Here is a 17,303-nt window from a genome sequence, read left to right as displayed (position 1 = left end):
AATAACAGTCACACAAAACACATCAACAAGCGTTTTTACAATACTCATCAACAAATCATTGTTTCAAACTACTGAAGCATGCTTTAAAGTTCAACACAAGTCGTTTCAGAAGAATGGAATTTTTTCGAATTGTTGATTTCCGGGAAAAATATTTACCTACCTAACCGTAATCATCAGTTTCCATACTACCCCATTCTGTACCTATGCTTTTTTATTGATGCTTCATTAAGAGACCATGCTCTTTTCTCTTATCCAAAACTGGCTATTACCTCGTTTGGCATGCGCATTATTTTGATTCACAAGAATAAAGTTATTCACCCAAATATGGACCAAAGACCTTGCATCAATCCACGCCCTTGTCATTGAACTATTGTCAATTCAACCGTTTGTTAACATAATCGGCATTTAAAACGGCCTCTATATCCCTTTTATCCTTTAGAGTATTTTGATTTTCCCCGTATAAGGCATTATCGCATACGTTGACATTTACCAAACCGGTTCCGTGCCATGGTCAGTTAGACTGCAGCCTGCATATATGCAGATCGATGGCAATAACAATAAAATTATTTAATTTATGAAGGCCACCTCGTTAATCGGACATGCAGATGAGGTTCGAAACAGAATTATGCAATACAACCTTTATCAGATTAAGGTAAAGACTTCTTGATACTGTCAGACAGATAAAATTATCGGCTTTGAAATGTATGCACTCGAAAGTGTGAAGAATTGCAATAAAATCAGGTCACGATTCGCAGGTTGCTGGAATTCCCAACATCAAATTATTTGAAGGAAACATTTGGCCTGTACATGTTTCCTGCAAAATTTCGCGTTGATCGAATGAGCACTGTGGATGCCCTCTGCCCCATCTAGGGGACATAGGACTCTAAGTTAGTAAGTCATTTGGACTGCAGCTATGGCCGAACCATTTTGAAACTAGTAAAACAAAAGAAATACAATATACCTAAAGTTTTTCACATTATCAGAACCTATCCATTCAAGATAATCCGCATTCATCTCATCAAAAACGTCGAGATAAAATACCTTACCATATAACGATAAACACTTTTGTGCCACTAGTATTTGGCTGATACTCAAAGAAAGATCAATTTTATATCAAAATGGAAAAAACTCTTCTGTGTGTGTTGTTTTTTGTGACAAATGTGTACAGTGAACCTAGGGTTGATCCGTTGGTCTTGATCAGCGGTCAAGGGTTAGTCAGGGGTCACAGAGCGACTGATGGAGATTATTCCAAGTTTTTAGGAGTACCATATGCTCAAGTGGACCCAGAAGATCCTTTCGGCGTAAGTACTTCGTTCAAACTTAAGAATTTGGCACTGGTCTAGCCGTTCAATGGTGAGCCTAGAATAGATGCAGTAGGAATTCAAATAGAGAACGTCTATTTATTTGCACTGAATTCCTTTCGTGCCAGTTCGTCAATTAGAAACTAGATGTTAAATATAAACTTTTTAGAATACTCGCATTTGAAAATAGAAATTAAACATATCATGCAAAATTCATTTATTTCCTGTGTGATACATAATGCCTTCATTTTTATTATTATTTAAATCACTCATTTTTTACACATAAAACCTGACACAACAAATACGATTAGTCACAGTGTTTTTACGTAGTATCGGAGTATTAATAACGATACTACTACTTCGATAACAGTGATGAGGTCGCCGACACCACTGCAGTGGAAAGTGTTTGTTTTTAAATTAAAAAGCCGTTTATAATCTTGTGTATAGTTGTCACTTGTTTATTTATTAAGTGATTTATAATTTCGTGTCACTTGCATGATGTAAACAGGAAAGTTTTATCAATGGGTACATGACGATGCCACAATGAGTTACTTATTGTAATGCCACTAACCACAACTTTTTGGGAAGCCATAAAGCCCCCAAAACCCAAAAGCTGACACATAAAAAGTTTTTATACCGTGTAGGTATGAAAACTCCTTACTATCTTATATTCAAGGTTCGGTTTACTTTAGTGGTAATACCCTAAGCTGTGACGTCATTCCACTCATCATGGTATCAGACTGATAGCCTAGAAATATCTCCGATCATATTGAATTCACTGATAAGTTAGATGTCAACGATCTAGTTCAAAGTTTAGTCAACAACTCTTTAGAAACATTGTCAGATTGCAATTTTATTTACACAAAACACGGTATAGTTAAACATAAGCTTAGTTATCCCATTGAACGAAGACCAAAAGCAGAAAGGATAAAATACTAATAAGATATATTTTATTATTTCAGCCGTCACAAACACGACAACCATTTCAAGAGTTAATCTTCAACGCCAAAGATGGATCAATCAAATGCCCACAAATGGGTCCTTCAAGTAGTGATACAGAAGTTATTGATTGCCTGGCCCTCAATATCTATGTACCATTCAGAGCGGGTGCCATGGACCCTCTACCCGTACTGGTTTGGTTCCACGGCGGAGACTTCGTCAGAGGCAGTTCAGGAGAATATGGTGTCAAAAATCTCGTCAGACATGATATAGTTGTAGTTACCGTTAACTACCGTCTTGGGCCCTACGGTTTTATGTGTCTTGACACTCCTACCGTACCTGGCAACCAAGGCTTGAAGGACCAATATGCAGCTCTTGCTTGGATCAGGAAGAATATTGGGGCGTTCGGTGGTAATCCCTATAATGTTACTATAGCTGGTCAAGATGCTGGAGCCGTCTCAGTATTATTACATTTGTATGCAGATAACGACAAATTGTTCCATAAAGTTATTGTCGAGAGTGGCACGCCTCAAACTGAAGGCATGTTCGTTAACTCTGATGCAAATACTGCTATCATCTTAGCTGAGCATTTAGGATTCAATACAACTAGTACTGAAGAAGCTCTGAACTTCCTCACTAACTCGCCTCATAACTTAGTAACTGCTGCTGCATATGAGCTAAATTTACAACTCAGGCCTTGCAAGGAGAAATCGTTCAGTGGCGTTGAGAACTTTGTAGAATACGATCCCTACTCATTAACAAACGAGAAGAAAGTGAAAAATACGCCCGTACTCATTGGTTTAACTAGCCAAGAACGTGACTCGCTCAGCAGTGATTACTATGATTCTGATCCGTTTTATGAGAAATTGAAAAACAATTTCGATATCCATGGAGAACAGTTAGAAAAAGCCGCTGCACTAGTGAGGCGTTTTTATCTTGGTGATAAATCTGTATCAGAGGAAGTAGCGACTGAATTAGAGAATTTCGAATCAGACTTTGTGTACAATCATCCATCAGAAAGAATAATGACAAGACTTTTGGAAGAGAATGTTGGATCCAGGATGTATGAATATTTGTTCAGTTATGTTGGAGATTCGAGTAAAGAAGGCGCTGGACATTCGTCTGAACTTAAATATTTGTTCAATTTACAAAATGAAGATACTGAAACAAGTGAAGAAGACCAGTTGATAATCGACCGCATCACAACCTTGTGGGCCAACTTTGTCAAATACGGGTAAGTATTTAGTTATATCAATAAATATTAGACTAAAATTTGTTACCAAAATGTTATCCAGGACATACGAACTTCTGTCAATGACCACCACAAAACACATGTTTGATAATATTTCTGATACAGTTAATTAAAATCTTTAAAATTCTAATTTCCAGAAACCCGACACCCCGAAAGACCGACCTCATACCAGAGAGATGGACTCCAGCCACTGCTTCCACCAGGCCAACCATGATCATCGACACTGACATCCGAATGGAGAGCAGGATTGAAAACCAGAGGATGGCTTTCTGGGACCTCTTCTATTCTATGTATGGAAGCTACAGCAAACTGGTTCGCGAATGTGTCTTTACCGACTGCTGCTAATTGTTACGAAATGTAGTCTTTATTTATGGTAGTGTATGTTATAAAATGATTTAATGGCCTATAGAATGTAAGAGGTGCCTCCCTTCCCACAAATGACTTCCTATAAAATAAAAAAATACGACAAAAGTGTGTGAGAACATGTTGATATTAGATTCTTTTGGTAATTTTTTAAAGGGATATTGAAGAAAGGATGCAATGTTTACTATAAAATTAAAATGTATTTACTTATTGTTAAATATGTTATTGTTTTTTTTATTTTTACTTGGATTCCTCCTTGCCTACTACTACTTGTTATGTTACCGCCACTGCGTGCCCCAGTTTTGTCATATTTAAGTTAAGTATTGACCGTGTAAATATTGTACCTAATTAAATATTTCTACACTTTTATGAGTTTCATTGCAAAAATATTTTGACAAGACAATTGCATCAAGAGAAAATGACTTGTGGATATTTAAATGCCACATTAGCATAGTGTCAGGATCACGATCGTAAAACATTTTTTCAAACGGTATTTGACTGACATTTAATTTGCAAGTACAGAAACAACCACTGTTAAAAGAACCTTGTAAATATGCAGGCCTGATAAAAGACACAGGTCAGCTTAAGCTGGTGTATTTACTATCGATACGCGGTTGACTGTACAATGGCAAGTCAGTGGCTCTTTTGTAGGTCGTTCGTCTCCAGCGGATGATGCTCATCAAGACAAATCGCCTTCACAAAGGATTTGGGCCAGCTTCGCCCCACGCCCACTGCAGTCCACTTAGGTCACTTGATCGCGTGTCGAGATTGCTTTTTTTTAACTACGTCTAATACGATGATGGCTCGTGCAGAAATTGAGGATGCTCCAATGAACGTAGTTTTAACTGTTGCCAATTTTAACGGGCTTAATAATATCATTGAGGTATATACAAACATCGATCTCAGTGGCGTGCACTTGGAGAGGCCTATGTCCAGCAGTGGACTGCGATAGGCTGATGATGATGATGATATACAAACAGATTTATAAACATTGCTTTGGAAAAAGAGCATTGTGGAGTTATTGATGCGAATTAATTGCAATAACATTCTTTTATCTCATATCTTCAATCCGTCAAGCTCTTTTTCCCCCAGTAATGATTTTAACAGAGGCAACGGTGAGAATTGCTTCTAGCTAAGCAGCATATCTCAACCCACTGAAAGATAAATAAATTATAATATTTTCACCATACTAGGAGATCCAAATAACTAAAAGACTTAGAGAAAACAAGACCACAAAAAAAATACAACACAGTTTATGCATTTTCTGATATTACACGTCCGTAACAGCAAAGAAAGTATCGGAAACCGCTAGTACTCCCTTCAATTGTATTTTTATTTACATCACAATAATATTCTACCGGCTGTCAGTTCGTGATGTGGTTGCCACTTTCAACAGTATCGGAGATAAAGTAATCAGACATTATGACGACTTCGACAGTAATCTGACTTTCACTGTTAGGCCCATCGCTGCCAATACGGAATATTAGTTACGCCATTTTCACAATTTTCTCCAACTGTCAGCGCGTGACTATTTTTTTCATCAAACTTATCAATTTGTTTATTTATTACTTCATAAAGTTGCGGTGTTGACTGCTGGTGTTTTACTTTGGATTTTATATTAAAATTTGTGTTATGCCATTCTTTGCAGTAGTTTAATGTCAGCGTCCGATTCCAGATTAAGCCAATAAATAGAGATTATAATTTATTATTATTATTTACTTACCTACTCATGCATGTGTTACCTAAAATAGCACTATTCGATGAACTATGACAATATCATTAACAATAACATTACCTTTTCGAAACATGATTTACCTATGCACTGACCTTCACATTAGCATATGGAGGAAAACAAATGACAATTGACAACAAAGCGTCAGACTACAACAGTTGAAAATAGCTAGATACAAAACATACATGAGCTGTAGGTATGGTCTACCTATTTAGCTTTAGCTAGGGACTTGTACCTGCGTATCCAGATACCACAATCTCATAACGTATTCATATTTTTTATTTATTAACTTATTCATCATCCTTCTCACTTATATTACTTACACATAACCTAATGCATTAGTGATAAGATGAATATACATAGGCATATAGAAGGATAGAAGTATGTTTGTGGCCATGTCTAGCCATCATGCATGAAGGTGAAACCAGACAGGCTGAAGATGCCATCAATTATGTAGATAAGTATTTCAACTTTAAAGGAAAAGGCCAGTGAGATAACGTTGTATGTCAAGGGTTTTGTGTTGATAGAAGATATTTTTGTAGTGTCAATGTGGATTACATAAGTAACAAATTCTTTGAGATGAGATAATGAGCTTTAAAGATGCAAATATGTTAATAAATATAATAATCAGTCTGATCCTATTAAGCACCTTCACTACATAGTATAAAACAAAGTCGCTTTTTCTGTCCCTATGTCCCTTTGTACGCTTAAATCTTCAAAACTACGCAACCGATTTTCATGCGGTTTTTTTTATCAGATAGAGTGTTTCAAGGGGAAGGTTTGTATGTATAATGACATCCATTAAATAGTGGGGAAACACTGTTATTCCGGGCGAAGCCGGGTCGAGTTGCTAGTAAAAATAAAACACTGGTACGATACAACTTTTGCATTTAGGACGAGCTAGTGAAAACCAAAGTTCACTTACCGCTTACTGTTTTATACATCGGAAAAATCCTGATGTGTCATTGGAAAACTACGCATATTTAGAAGGGTTAGTTAGATAGACGCTGATTGTTAATATGGACCAATGCTTCTTTGGAAAAACATGAGATAGTTTCTTTAAACTTACGCAAGTAAATGTCGACAGGCTCCCGGTCGGTGCGTATGTCACACCCTGCTGATGACACGTTCATCTTGTACACTCCGAACTCGCCCATCTCCGGCCTCAGCTGGCATAGCAAGTCTCTGTACAATACAACAATCGGTTAAAGAATCTCCTGTATTATTAGAATCATCACTACGTACTAGAAATGTCTTAGATACGTGATTAACCACTTCGATGTCTACGATGCAGACACAATAGTTCAAATGCAAAGTAATGCAGAAACAATCGGCGTATATCACATATGAGTCATGGAATATGGAAGTTGTTTATTTACTCAAAGATAACAAAAAGTGTGTAATTTATATCCACGTAAAGATGGCAGGATTTCTTTTTATGTTTATCACTTATGATTTCCAAAAACGAATCCGATATTACTATGACAAAATCTGTATGATTCAATCTTTTCTGTTAAAGTGGTATAAATTGTCTTAAAATGTTACCTTAATTACCGTGCACAAGCTGCCCGAATTTCTATGAAAACGATCAGGAAATGTCTTACCAACTAACTTTAAATCATTTTAAACGATTCCAGAGAATACGAAGTGTACCTCGAAATCCATTCAAGCGAAAATGAGAATTTATAAATTTTCAATGCATCTAAGAGTACCCTCACACTATAAACTTTAAGATGCCCAGATAGACTGAAAACACTGACAGTACATTTTCTTTAAAAAAAAGTTTTGCCAACCCATCGGGTCAAATGTTGGCCGACTATAAATTCAGCAGTACCTAGGTACACGGGTGGTCTTACTTACTACGACGAACATTTAAGATTCTTTTGCATACGAGTCAAGCAGCCTCAACTGTGTCGTAAGATCCTACGCTGCTGCTTACAAAACCTTGGTAATTGCAATTCGCAATTTCCTATTGTTGACCAACTCCTATGAATATGATGACTTTTGAACGTCGATTATTCATTCATTAAGATTTCCTAATTATTCTCTTTTCAATGACTGTCCGTTCAATAACCTCTGATTAATCGTATCCCGGATCGACTCCCACGATTTGTAATGAAGCAATTAATATCGAACAAAGTATGGTTTTCTTCTAGTCTTGGGTCAAGAAGTTTCATAGTTACGTTACGTTCTATCGAGAGCATGCTTTTCTCACGTTTTTTAAACGTTTGTATCTTGTTAATTCTTTGCATAATGCGTTTGAAAACTTTGTTGTGATATGAGCAATTTATCTGAAGTTTCATCATTATAGTAACTACTAAATTGTCTACTATTTGGGATAATTGTGCGTGAGTCTGCAATCTAAATACGAGGCAACATGGACATAATTATTTGGAAGCACGAAATTCTACCGATCCGGCTTTGGGTTATTATTATTTTCGCAAACTTTGGCAGCAGGCGTTTACAAAATAAAAATACGAAAGAGGGTAAACCGAACCAAAAAGAGAACATTAAAATATCACGAACTTGCTTTTAGATGGACACAACTTCTCAAATATACCCATAACTGTAAAGTACCCAATACGCATAACAGTAAGCATTTGTAAATATTGACACGACATTTCGTTTATGCGTTTCGTTCTACGCAAGTTTACACGTCTCGTTCCACGTAAGTTTACATGAAGTGCGCGTCTCACTTTCTTAGACAGCGTGTGCTGTGAATAAAGTATAAAGTGCGGAAATAATTTGGACTGAATACGTGCTTTGTACAGCCTCACATTTTCTTTACTTACTTATATAACTTTAGGAAAGTCAAGAGGACAATGTTCGCGAAATATTAAGTAATCACTTGCTGAATTTAGTAATTTTACGCGTTGCAGGTATTGAAAATATTGGTTTTCATTTTAAAAATACTGGATGCACGGCCGGGTTTGCAAAATGATATACTAATAATACTTAAGAAGAACATTCACAATTTAAAAGTGGTACCTATTAAATTAAATTGGTCAGTTTTGCCAATAATCTTAATTTAAATTATCATCAATTTAGCCTTGGGATTAATCTAGCTTAAACAAATTAATAAGAGGCAGCCAGTGCTCATTGATTTCAATTCGAATGTGCACCAGACGACAAACATGAACTGGTGGTCTAATAATATCGAGCTGTTTAATATTTATAATACTACATAGAAAGTTTAACATTACATAAGTTTTATTTGAATTTAAATTGTCTCTACAAATTATTGCCAAATCTGTTTTCGTTGCTTTTTTGCACATCAACATTTCTCCCGAAAATTAAAAAGGTTTCCTCGGGACTACGAGACTTTTCAACCCCTGAAAGTTTGCAAGAAGCGATGTTTGCCTTTCATGTAAATAATTCTGAATTTATTTTGACTAAACTAGGCATTTTTTAGCTTATATACACAAAGGCTATACTGTTTATCCTGGTTCTCTCAAGATGCGGGTGAAACCGCTTGTAAAAGCCAGTACTTTTATTTCAAACAAATGTAACATACATCTTCTTTGCATAACTTACGTGGTATCAGCCGCAGTTTTGTACGTCTCCGTGCTGTTAACATACACCCTCCACGTGGACCGGCGGGCAGTGCTGGCCACCCACGACGTCTCCTCACCAGCCGGTATGAACTCCTGCAGCTTGAACGGACACTAGAAGAAAAAGTAATGGTAAGGTTATTTGGAAGTCCACTAGGAGTAAAGTTACGAACTTTTTATCGTCCCACTGCTGGGCACAGGCCTCCTCTCACACGCAGAAGATACTCTTATATTATAGGATTAATCGAGTATTTTTACAAAGCTACCTTCCGTACTTCTTCACTTCTGCTTATGCTGTCACTTAGCCATGAGCTACTTTTCATAATACCCGCACACTGCTAACTTTTAATCGGTAATACATGTAGTTTCTGTGGGCTCATAAATCAGTATGAAGATGAATGGTTGTACGCACATTACAACGATCAGGTACTTACCTGGAATCACTGAAATCTTTGATTGGAATCTAGATTATCACTACGTGGGTAGACTAAAAGGTGATCTAGGAATCCACAATGTGCCACATAGAAGTGATGTTACTAGTCTTTGAGATAGTATCAAAACGATTACATACAAAAGTGTTTTAATATGAAAAGGATCAAATGCATCCTTTTCATATTAAAACACTTTTGTATGTCAATTTGGATTGCAATAAAAATAAGGAGGTCAAAATACCTATATTATCTACTTATTATTTTTTTAATTTCCTACCAGCACTTAACTTACTTTAAACAGGAAATAAACAAAAACTGCCAAAAGTATGTAACCTTCATTAAATCTGCGTAACATTTAATGCATGTGTGAATTTCTTAATTAAACGTCAGCTCGAAACAAAACAACATAAATTAAAACCATGATTACCTACTTGGTTATGTTATAATCTTATAAATAGTTACTGAGTGTCATGTTGATAACTTCATTAATTTTATTCACACAATTAACGAATCTCTACTACAAAGGTAGTGTTAACCACTTGTTACCAAACTGTTGTCTTTTTAACAATAGGCTCTTTAGATAACACACATAACACGCTAAATATTTTGCGGGAAACAAAAAGATTATGCAAAACAGCTCCCATATCAAAAGTTTACACCTCATTATATCAATAATATGTCGTGAATAGGATTTAATCAAATTCATAGGAACCTAAACCATGACTAGTAAAAACAATTAAGCCTTTCTTAAGTATACCACAACAATAAAATTTCAAATGCATACGAACATAATTCCAGCTTTGATAAAACAAAAGAATAATAAGTAAGTAACTTGCATGACGCATAGTTCGGCATGTGTTCACAATATGACTAATTTCACCCTTTTGGAGTGCAACGGGTAAGTCCACGGAGGAAAGAAAGATAGTGGAGATACTATAAGGAAGGTAGGCCAAGGGCCTTGTAGGTCAACGTACGGTAGGCGCGAGACGATTAGGTTCCTTGTCAAATCAAAAGTAATCTGTCAAAGATATTTTGAAAATAATGGGCGGGTTCCATAGAAGACGTGAAAGGGTGGAGCTAGGAACGTTCGTCGTCTTCCGAACACCCGCATTTTGGCGCGCTACATTCTTAAGAGATCTCCGCAAGTAATTTTGTTCTCCATGGGTAAGTCATATGTGGCAACCACCGTCTCGTAGCTAGGCGTTCTCTTGCAATTGACAGTTCAGGGATCAATATACTTTGATGGGCGGTTAAGAGTGAATTCTTTTGATTAAAATGTATCAGTTCAATGGTCTAACAGTTTATCTGAATAAATAGAGTGAACGATAACGGTTCATGTAAAAACTGAGTAGTTACATTCTGAGTTTTTGGATTAGTCAGCTAGTTATTCTATTTTTTATTTTATTTATTCCTATAATTTAAATTAGCTAAGGCCTTTAGAAATAACTACAGATATTAGAAGGAAGAGATTTCCACGATAATAATACATTGCTACCACAAACAGGAAATTCAGTACAAATTATTACAGTAATAAAAATTGTGCACGAAAATTCCAGTAATTTTCCAAATAAAATAGGCTTTCCCTAAATTGAGTACAATATGAGTTATGCGAGATAGCTATAACTAAAACTACAACCAAATGTGTTTTAAATTGTTATCCTGTAGTCACTGATTATACGCAGTGATACAAGACCACAAGAAACAATTTTATTCCAGCAAAATATAGCAACAGAAAAACTGTACTGGAATTAAGACATTTTCCAACAGTTTCATACACATACACGAAGTAGTTACAAAAATTTCAACAATTTTTCACTTCTGCAACAATTTAACTGTCAGTCTACTACCGAGTAATGAACTCGCTAACTCGTAGTAGAACTATTCGCAACGCTTGTCCGCCTCGCTACTAAATCATTGACAGCGGTAATTTCTCTGGCGTGCGCGAGCGTCGATCGCTTGACATACATTTTGCAATAACACCAAGATTTTCAATGTTTACTACTGTTTTACATGTTGTTTGAGCTGGTAAATACATAGTATTACGGTAGTCTGAGAAATAAATCTATTTGAAGTAGTGTCATAATGGGTTTTGCTCATTTGCATCCGTACTTAACTAGTTAACTTATGCTGTACCATAGTTTGGTGATGCTTTTTGCTAGTTTATAGTGATGCTACCAGGCCCGCCGCTAGCTGTTTGTTCGCCCGCGTGCAAAACTGATTATGCCGCCCTACGACTACATACGTTTTGACAAAAAATATATAAGGGGTAGATCCAGGGGGTCCGGACCCTCCCCGCCCATTCATATCCATCTTACTTGTCCAACAGAAAAAAATATGTACATGCACCGCTCTGATTGCAGAAAACCCACCTACTTTTGGATAGTTAACTATTGCAATACATAACATACACTACACATAACTTCTTATTTACTTGAAATGTTCAGAGTAACCTAAGCAGTCCTTAGCCCATAAGCAAACTAAGCAATTGCTTAGGGCATCAATGCAGTGCAATCATTACCCAAGTGGCCCCTATGTATTGAAAGATTGTGATTAACTTAAACTAACGCACTTAAAATCTATAACAATGTTTAAAGTCAGTAAAATATGTTATTTGGTGGGTTTCCCGTTGAAAACTTATAAGGCACAGTTCAAAAGTAAGGAAGCGCGAGCGGAGCGAGCGCGAAAATTTTTTAGTCTAAGGACACAAAACAAATAAAAACCACTGTAAATTAATAAAGCAAAGTCAAAAAGTAAGATATGCACAGAAGTGAAGTGCAAAAGCCGCGAGCGAAACGAGCGCGATTTTTTCCTTAGTTTTCATGAAGTAAACATATTATCATAAAAAGCCATAAAGTACGTGCGCGAAAAATGTTTTTTCGGAATTGAATGCCACAACAATTAAACAAAGATAAAATGCGATACCTGACATGGAGCCGCGAGCGCAGCGAGCGCGAATTTTTTTGGGGAGGCAAAGGGTGAAACAGTCAAAATTTATAGGAGACGACCAAAGCTAGGGCGGCTTTTTCTGAAATTTTATTGGTTTAATTTTGCCGCCCCCTGAATAGCATTTGCCCCACGCTACGCCACTGGTTGATCTTAAATCGATTTTAAGAATCTTTAATTTTGAAAATGTCCTTTCAACAGATGTACCTAACTGAAACCGGCAGTGTAAGTAATATTCTTAGTGCTATTGCTGTGTTCGGAAATATTGAAATCAAATCATTGGTAAAAATATATCGTATTTTTTAAATATTACGTGATAACTCGCTAGATTTGCCGCCCCCTAGGATGTGCCGCCCGCGTGCTGTGCACGCGCTGCACGCCCGCTTACGGCGGGCCTGGATGCTACTACTTTTTTTTTGTAGTCTGAACTGGAGATTGTTTGGCATTTTCACTTTATGCTTATTAAAATACGTCATGCTCATGTTCACAATAACTATCGAACTTCCTCTTGCAGTAACGACCGAAAAAGTTAAAACACTAACGTAAGAAATAGGTAATATTTAAAATCAATATTTATATAGATGACGTCCTTTGCCTATTAACAGCAATATTTACTGTTTTGTTAAGTTCATAATAATAAAATGAGGAAAACAGGATTTAATGAATCGTAGTTTAACGAGCACGAGTGCTTGTATGACTGAAATTGCTAGAACACACATTTTTATTAAACCAGAATTATTAATTATATCTTCCTTCTGGATCTATCGCATGCGGGTATCTGCCAACTGCATCAACAGTCAATGATCTCTGGCTATTTATTTATTAAATTATATTATTTTCTTTATACATAACAAGTCAATGCCTTCTGGTTAAAGCCACGCACATATTTAGGTATTTTACGTAAAACTTTGGTATATTGCTTCGTTCCTAGTAATATGACGGTTAATAAATACCTACGTGAGTTACTAATATTTAGTTTAGTTTTCAGGAAAATGTATTCAAACATATAAATATGTAATACCTACATTTAGCTATTCTTTAATTCCAAAACTATTTATTGTGTTGCTTTTGACTTGACGTCATTACTCCCAGTCTGGTGCATTGATCAAAATTTTCCGGTAAATTAATTTATAAATAGGTATGATTGAATTAAATCTTTTGAAACAGAGACCTACTATATTGTCAACATTATTTACTATTTCTCCACCATCCAAAGGTAGACTGGCTAAAAATGCCCAAGGAATTGAGTTCGCCGTTGTACAATGTGCAAAAAGTATTTATCAAATAAATAAAACTATGAGTCAAAGCGAAAGCGAATAGACGAAAACATAATTTAATTATACACAATCATATTATTTTATTTATTTATTTGTTAGAGGCATCTAAAGTCTAATAATATTAGGTATGTTGTGCCATTCTCCTACACACTTATGCTTCCACATTAGATCAACAACACACATACTTCAGCTTCTAACTTTCATCTACATTATTATCACCCATATAATTAAACTGTAGCCTATATGTTGTTTAGCTGGCATAGATTGCTGTACCCAGCAATTACTGGCATGCGGGTACTTCCCTAGGAAATCCCCGTGACAAATGAACTGATCGATATACACCTTGATAGGTACGTTGACGTTTGAATAAAGAACTCTAACGGTTATAAAAAAAAAACAATCAAGTATTTGGAATGCTAAATGCTTTACAACTCAAGCGAAGGTTTGGCAGTGTTAATAGTTTTGGAAATAAAATACCTAGAACATCCTATTTGGACAAGTTGAACTTTTGGTTTCGTATCAATGAAAATGGTTTTGTTTGCAATTTTTTTTTTGTTTGAAGGTCACCAGCAAAATGAATACGACGGTAAATCCAACGACGACCCGAAACAAAAACTAAATATAAATTTTCCATATAGGTTCATCGGTATTTTCCAAAGCTATAAATATATCCCACAATTTACTTCAGGATAATTTCTGTAAATATAATACAGGTAGGTACTTAGTAATGTGAACAAAAGCGCTCTCTGAGTATTTACTTAGCTATATAAAATTAGATACTTATATAGGTAGTTACTTAGTACTAAAGTAAATCTTAGTTAACAACCTAACAGCCACTCTACTATCATAAACATCGATTTCAATTGACCTCGCAACACGGATTGATCCAATAGATACCTGACCACTTTGAAATATTTTCTTATTAAATCATTTCTATTCATATTAATAGAATTATTGAAGAAAGTGAGATTTCTGTAACATATCAATTTAATTAAGATTATTTATTGTAACTTTCGATTGAAGGTGCATATAGAGAGAGCAACTATTTAGCATTGATCGGAGTCATTAAACTTAATATGTATCTCAGTTTCAATATCAAGTGAAAGACAAACATAATAACAACACAAGTACGACGTATATAATCGCCTGGGAAACGACTAAAAGTCTTGTAGACACGACAAACGACAAAAGGTCGCGACAAAAAGAAGCAGTTACGCTACACTCGGTGCATTCGCTACCATAAATAGAATTTTTATGTTCTTTTTGATTGACAATGACGGACGGACGAAGTGAACGTCGATTTACACTTGAACAGAACCAGCATTCGGCATAAATATGTCCAGTAACTATACATAGTGACATACAAAAATGAAAGTATCCTAAACATGTTTATATGAATTGCTTTAAAAACTTCGAGTTATATATTTTAAACCTCCTTTACAAAAAAAGTTAAGTAAGTACAATTTAAAGAGATTTAAAATTAGGAAATACTTAGTCATTAAACTTCGCATTGCATATAATAAGTAGCAGCTAAATCTAGACACACGGCAGTGTGTCCGCCAAGTTCGAGCAAAAAAGGCGACACACCGGCCGTGGGTTATATTACACGAACCATTTCGGGCCAAATTCGACCCCCCTGTAACTCAAAATCTATTTTATTTACGCATATCAAATTTCTAGTATCTGTTGAGACCCCCTCACTTATCTAAAATACAAAATTTCATTAATATACCTATTGTAGGTCTTGAGATATTGACGTCAGAAAATCGCTATTTTTACTATACACTGATTCACTGATTCACTTATTCACTGACTCACTCATCAAAAACCTAGACCACTTCCAATGGTCGTATTGACTTGAAATTTGGCATGGAGGTAGGTCTTTATGTCAAGGTAAAGGGAAAAATCTGAAAATGGCCAAGTGTGAGTCGGTTTCAAAATAATGAAGGTGTTTTATACCCGGTGGTGTAAATTTATACCCCTAAGGAACTAAAACGAACTATATTTATATAATATATCTTCGAATGGTACAAAGGTTTGTATTTAGTCAAAGTAAAGTAAAAATCTGAAAACGGCCAAGTGTGAATCACTTTCGAAAATAACGAATGTGTAACTTTGATCCACGAACATAATATATGATAACATGTCATGTCAGTCAGTTGGTAAATCTAGTCATAGTTAATCTAGTTCATTTCTTTGTAAGAAACATAGTGCATATTAAAAAATCTAAAAGATAGTATAAATGAGACATTTCTTTAACTAACTTCATCATAAGAAAAAAATAAAATAAACAACCTTACAAAAATAAATGAAATCCCACCCAAAACAAAAATGTGAAAGACTGCCAAGTTCGATAATATGGGAATGCTTCGCCTATAAAAGAAGTGAGATCTGAATAAGTACCAAGTTCCATACACATACCTCAGTTAAAAATAGTTACTTTTTAATGATGATTACTTGGCAAGTTTTAATAGAAAATTAAATACTTGATTCATTGCGTTTAGTAGGTTTATAACAAGGTGTATGAAAACTTGCCAAGTAACATCATTAAAAAGTAACTATTTTTAACTGAGGTATGTGTATGGAACTTGGTACTTATTCAGATCTCACTTCTTTTATAGGCGAAGCATTCCCATATTATCGAACTTGGCAGTCTTTCACATTTTTGTTTTGGGTTTACCTATTACACAAGTATTTCTATATAACCTAGATACGTTAAGATCAATTTAGCGAGAAATTAGAAAAGGTTTTTTAGAATTTACTATTCGAGCGTCTTATGCAACGTTCGTAGCCAGAATGCGTCGTGGTTGCTATTCGTTCCGCGTTTTCATAGAAAGGTGTAAATAGCCTTCGTAAACAATGTATGTATGATGCGTATTGTTTTGTAAGGAAAGCCTTGACATAAATAGATAGTAATATTGCATCTATAAGTATTGATTGTATCGATTTATTTGAGGTTCCGATTTCTTGATAAGAATTACCTGAATTCTAATTTGATAGTGCAACAAAGGAAATGCAAAATCTAAACTAGGTGGGGACCTAATTGTTTAAAATCAAACGCATATCAAAAGAATCCGTGATTGATTAACACGAGTTACGATCAATCTATAAATATGAATTGAATAGGTAGGTACCTATGGCAATCCTTTGTTCTTCTAGCTTGTAGTGACCAAATAGTCCTAACTATATGTATAAAGTATATAGGTATCATAAGTAAATACCTAAGTATATATCAGCCTGGGCAAAAAACTGACTGAAATAAAAAATATTTATTTTACGAAACAGGGAAAAAAATCAAGCGATTCAGAAATGGATTAAAATCTATTAAAAGTACGCCTAACATTTTGCTAGTTTATAAATCATTTGCAAAACACATTGATGTTTGGAAACGTAAGTTTTTCAGCGTACAAATACTTCGTCACTACGTACAATGCTGTGAAAGAGAGCAATGACCTTCTATAATATTTTTAGCAAAATTGTCAAGCACGTATTTATTATGAAAGTACCTATAAAA

At 35.3% G+C, this 17,303-nt stretch overlaps 2 protein-coding genes across 3 annotated transcripts in view; one reads left to right on the top strand and one right to left on the bottom strand.

Annotated features, from left to right (window-relative positions):
• Nucleotides 1-17,303, bottom strand: part of LOC110377402 (heparan-alpha-glucosaminide N-acetyltransferase) — a 31,778-nt gene that overhangs the window by 13,711 nt on the left and 764 nt on the right. For both annotated transcript variants that reach the window (XM_049840890.2, XM_049840891.2), the window contains exons 2-3: nucleotides 9,122-9,252; nucleotides 6,657-6,772 (exon numbers count right to left, since the gene is read on the bottom strand). In XM_049840890.2, coding sequence (XP_049696847.2) covers nucleotides 6,657-6,772; nucleotides 9,122-9,252 — 247 coding nt within the window. The remainder of the gene's footprint in view (nucleotides 1-6,656; nucleotides 6,773-9,121; nucleotides 9,253-17,303) is intronic.
• Nucleotides 1,063-4,221, top strand: LOC110377403 (juvenile hormone esterase). The gene is made up of 3 exons (XM_021336293.3): nucleotides 1,063-1,301; nucleotides 2,264-3,474; nucleotides 3,630-4,221. Exons 1-3 carry the CDS (start codon nucleotides 1,119-1,121, stop codon nucleotides 3,835-3,837), a joined length of 1,602 nt encoding a protein of 533 aa, XP_021191968.3. The 5' UTR covers nucleotides 1,063-1,118; the 3' UTR covers nucleotides 3,838-4,221.

Source organism: Helicoverpa armigera, chromosome 10 (assembly GCF_030705265.1).
Source record: "Helicoverpa armigera isolate CAAS_96S chromosome 10, ASM3070526v1, whole genome shotgun sequence".
In the NCBI taxonomy this organism is placed as follows: Eukaryota; Metazoa; Arthropoda; class Insecta; order Lepidoptera; family Noctuidae; genus Helicoverpa; species Helicoverpa armigera.
This window is presented reverse-complemented; position numbering and strand designations above follow the sequence as displayed.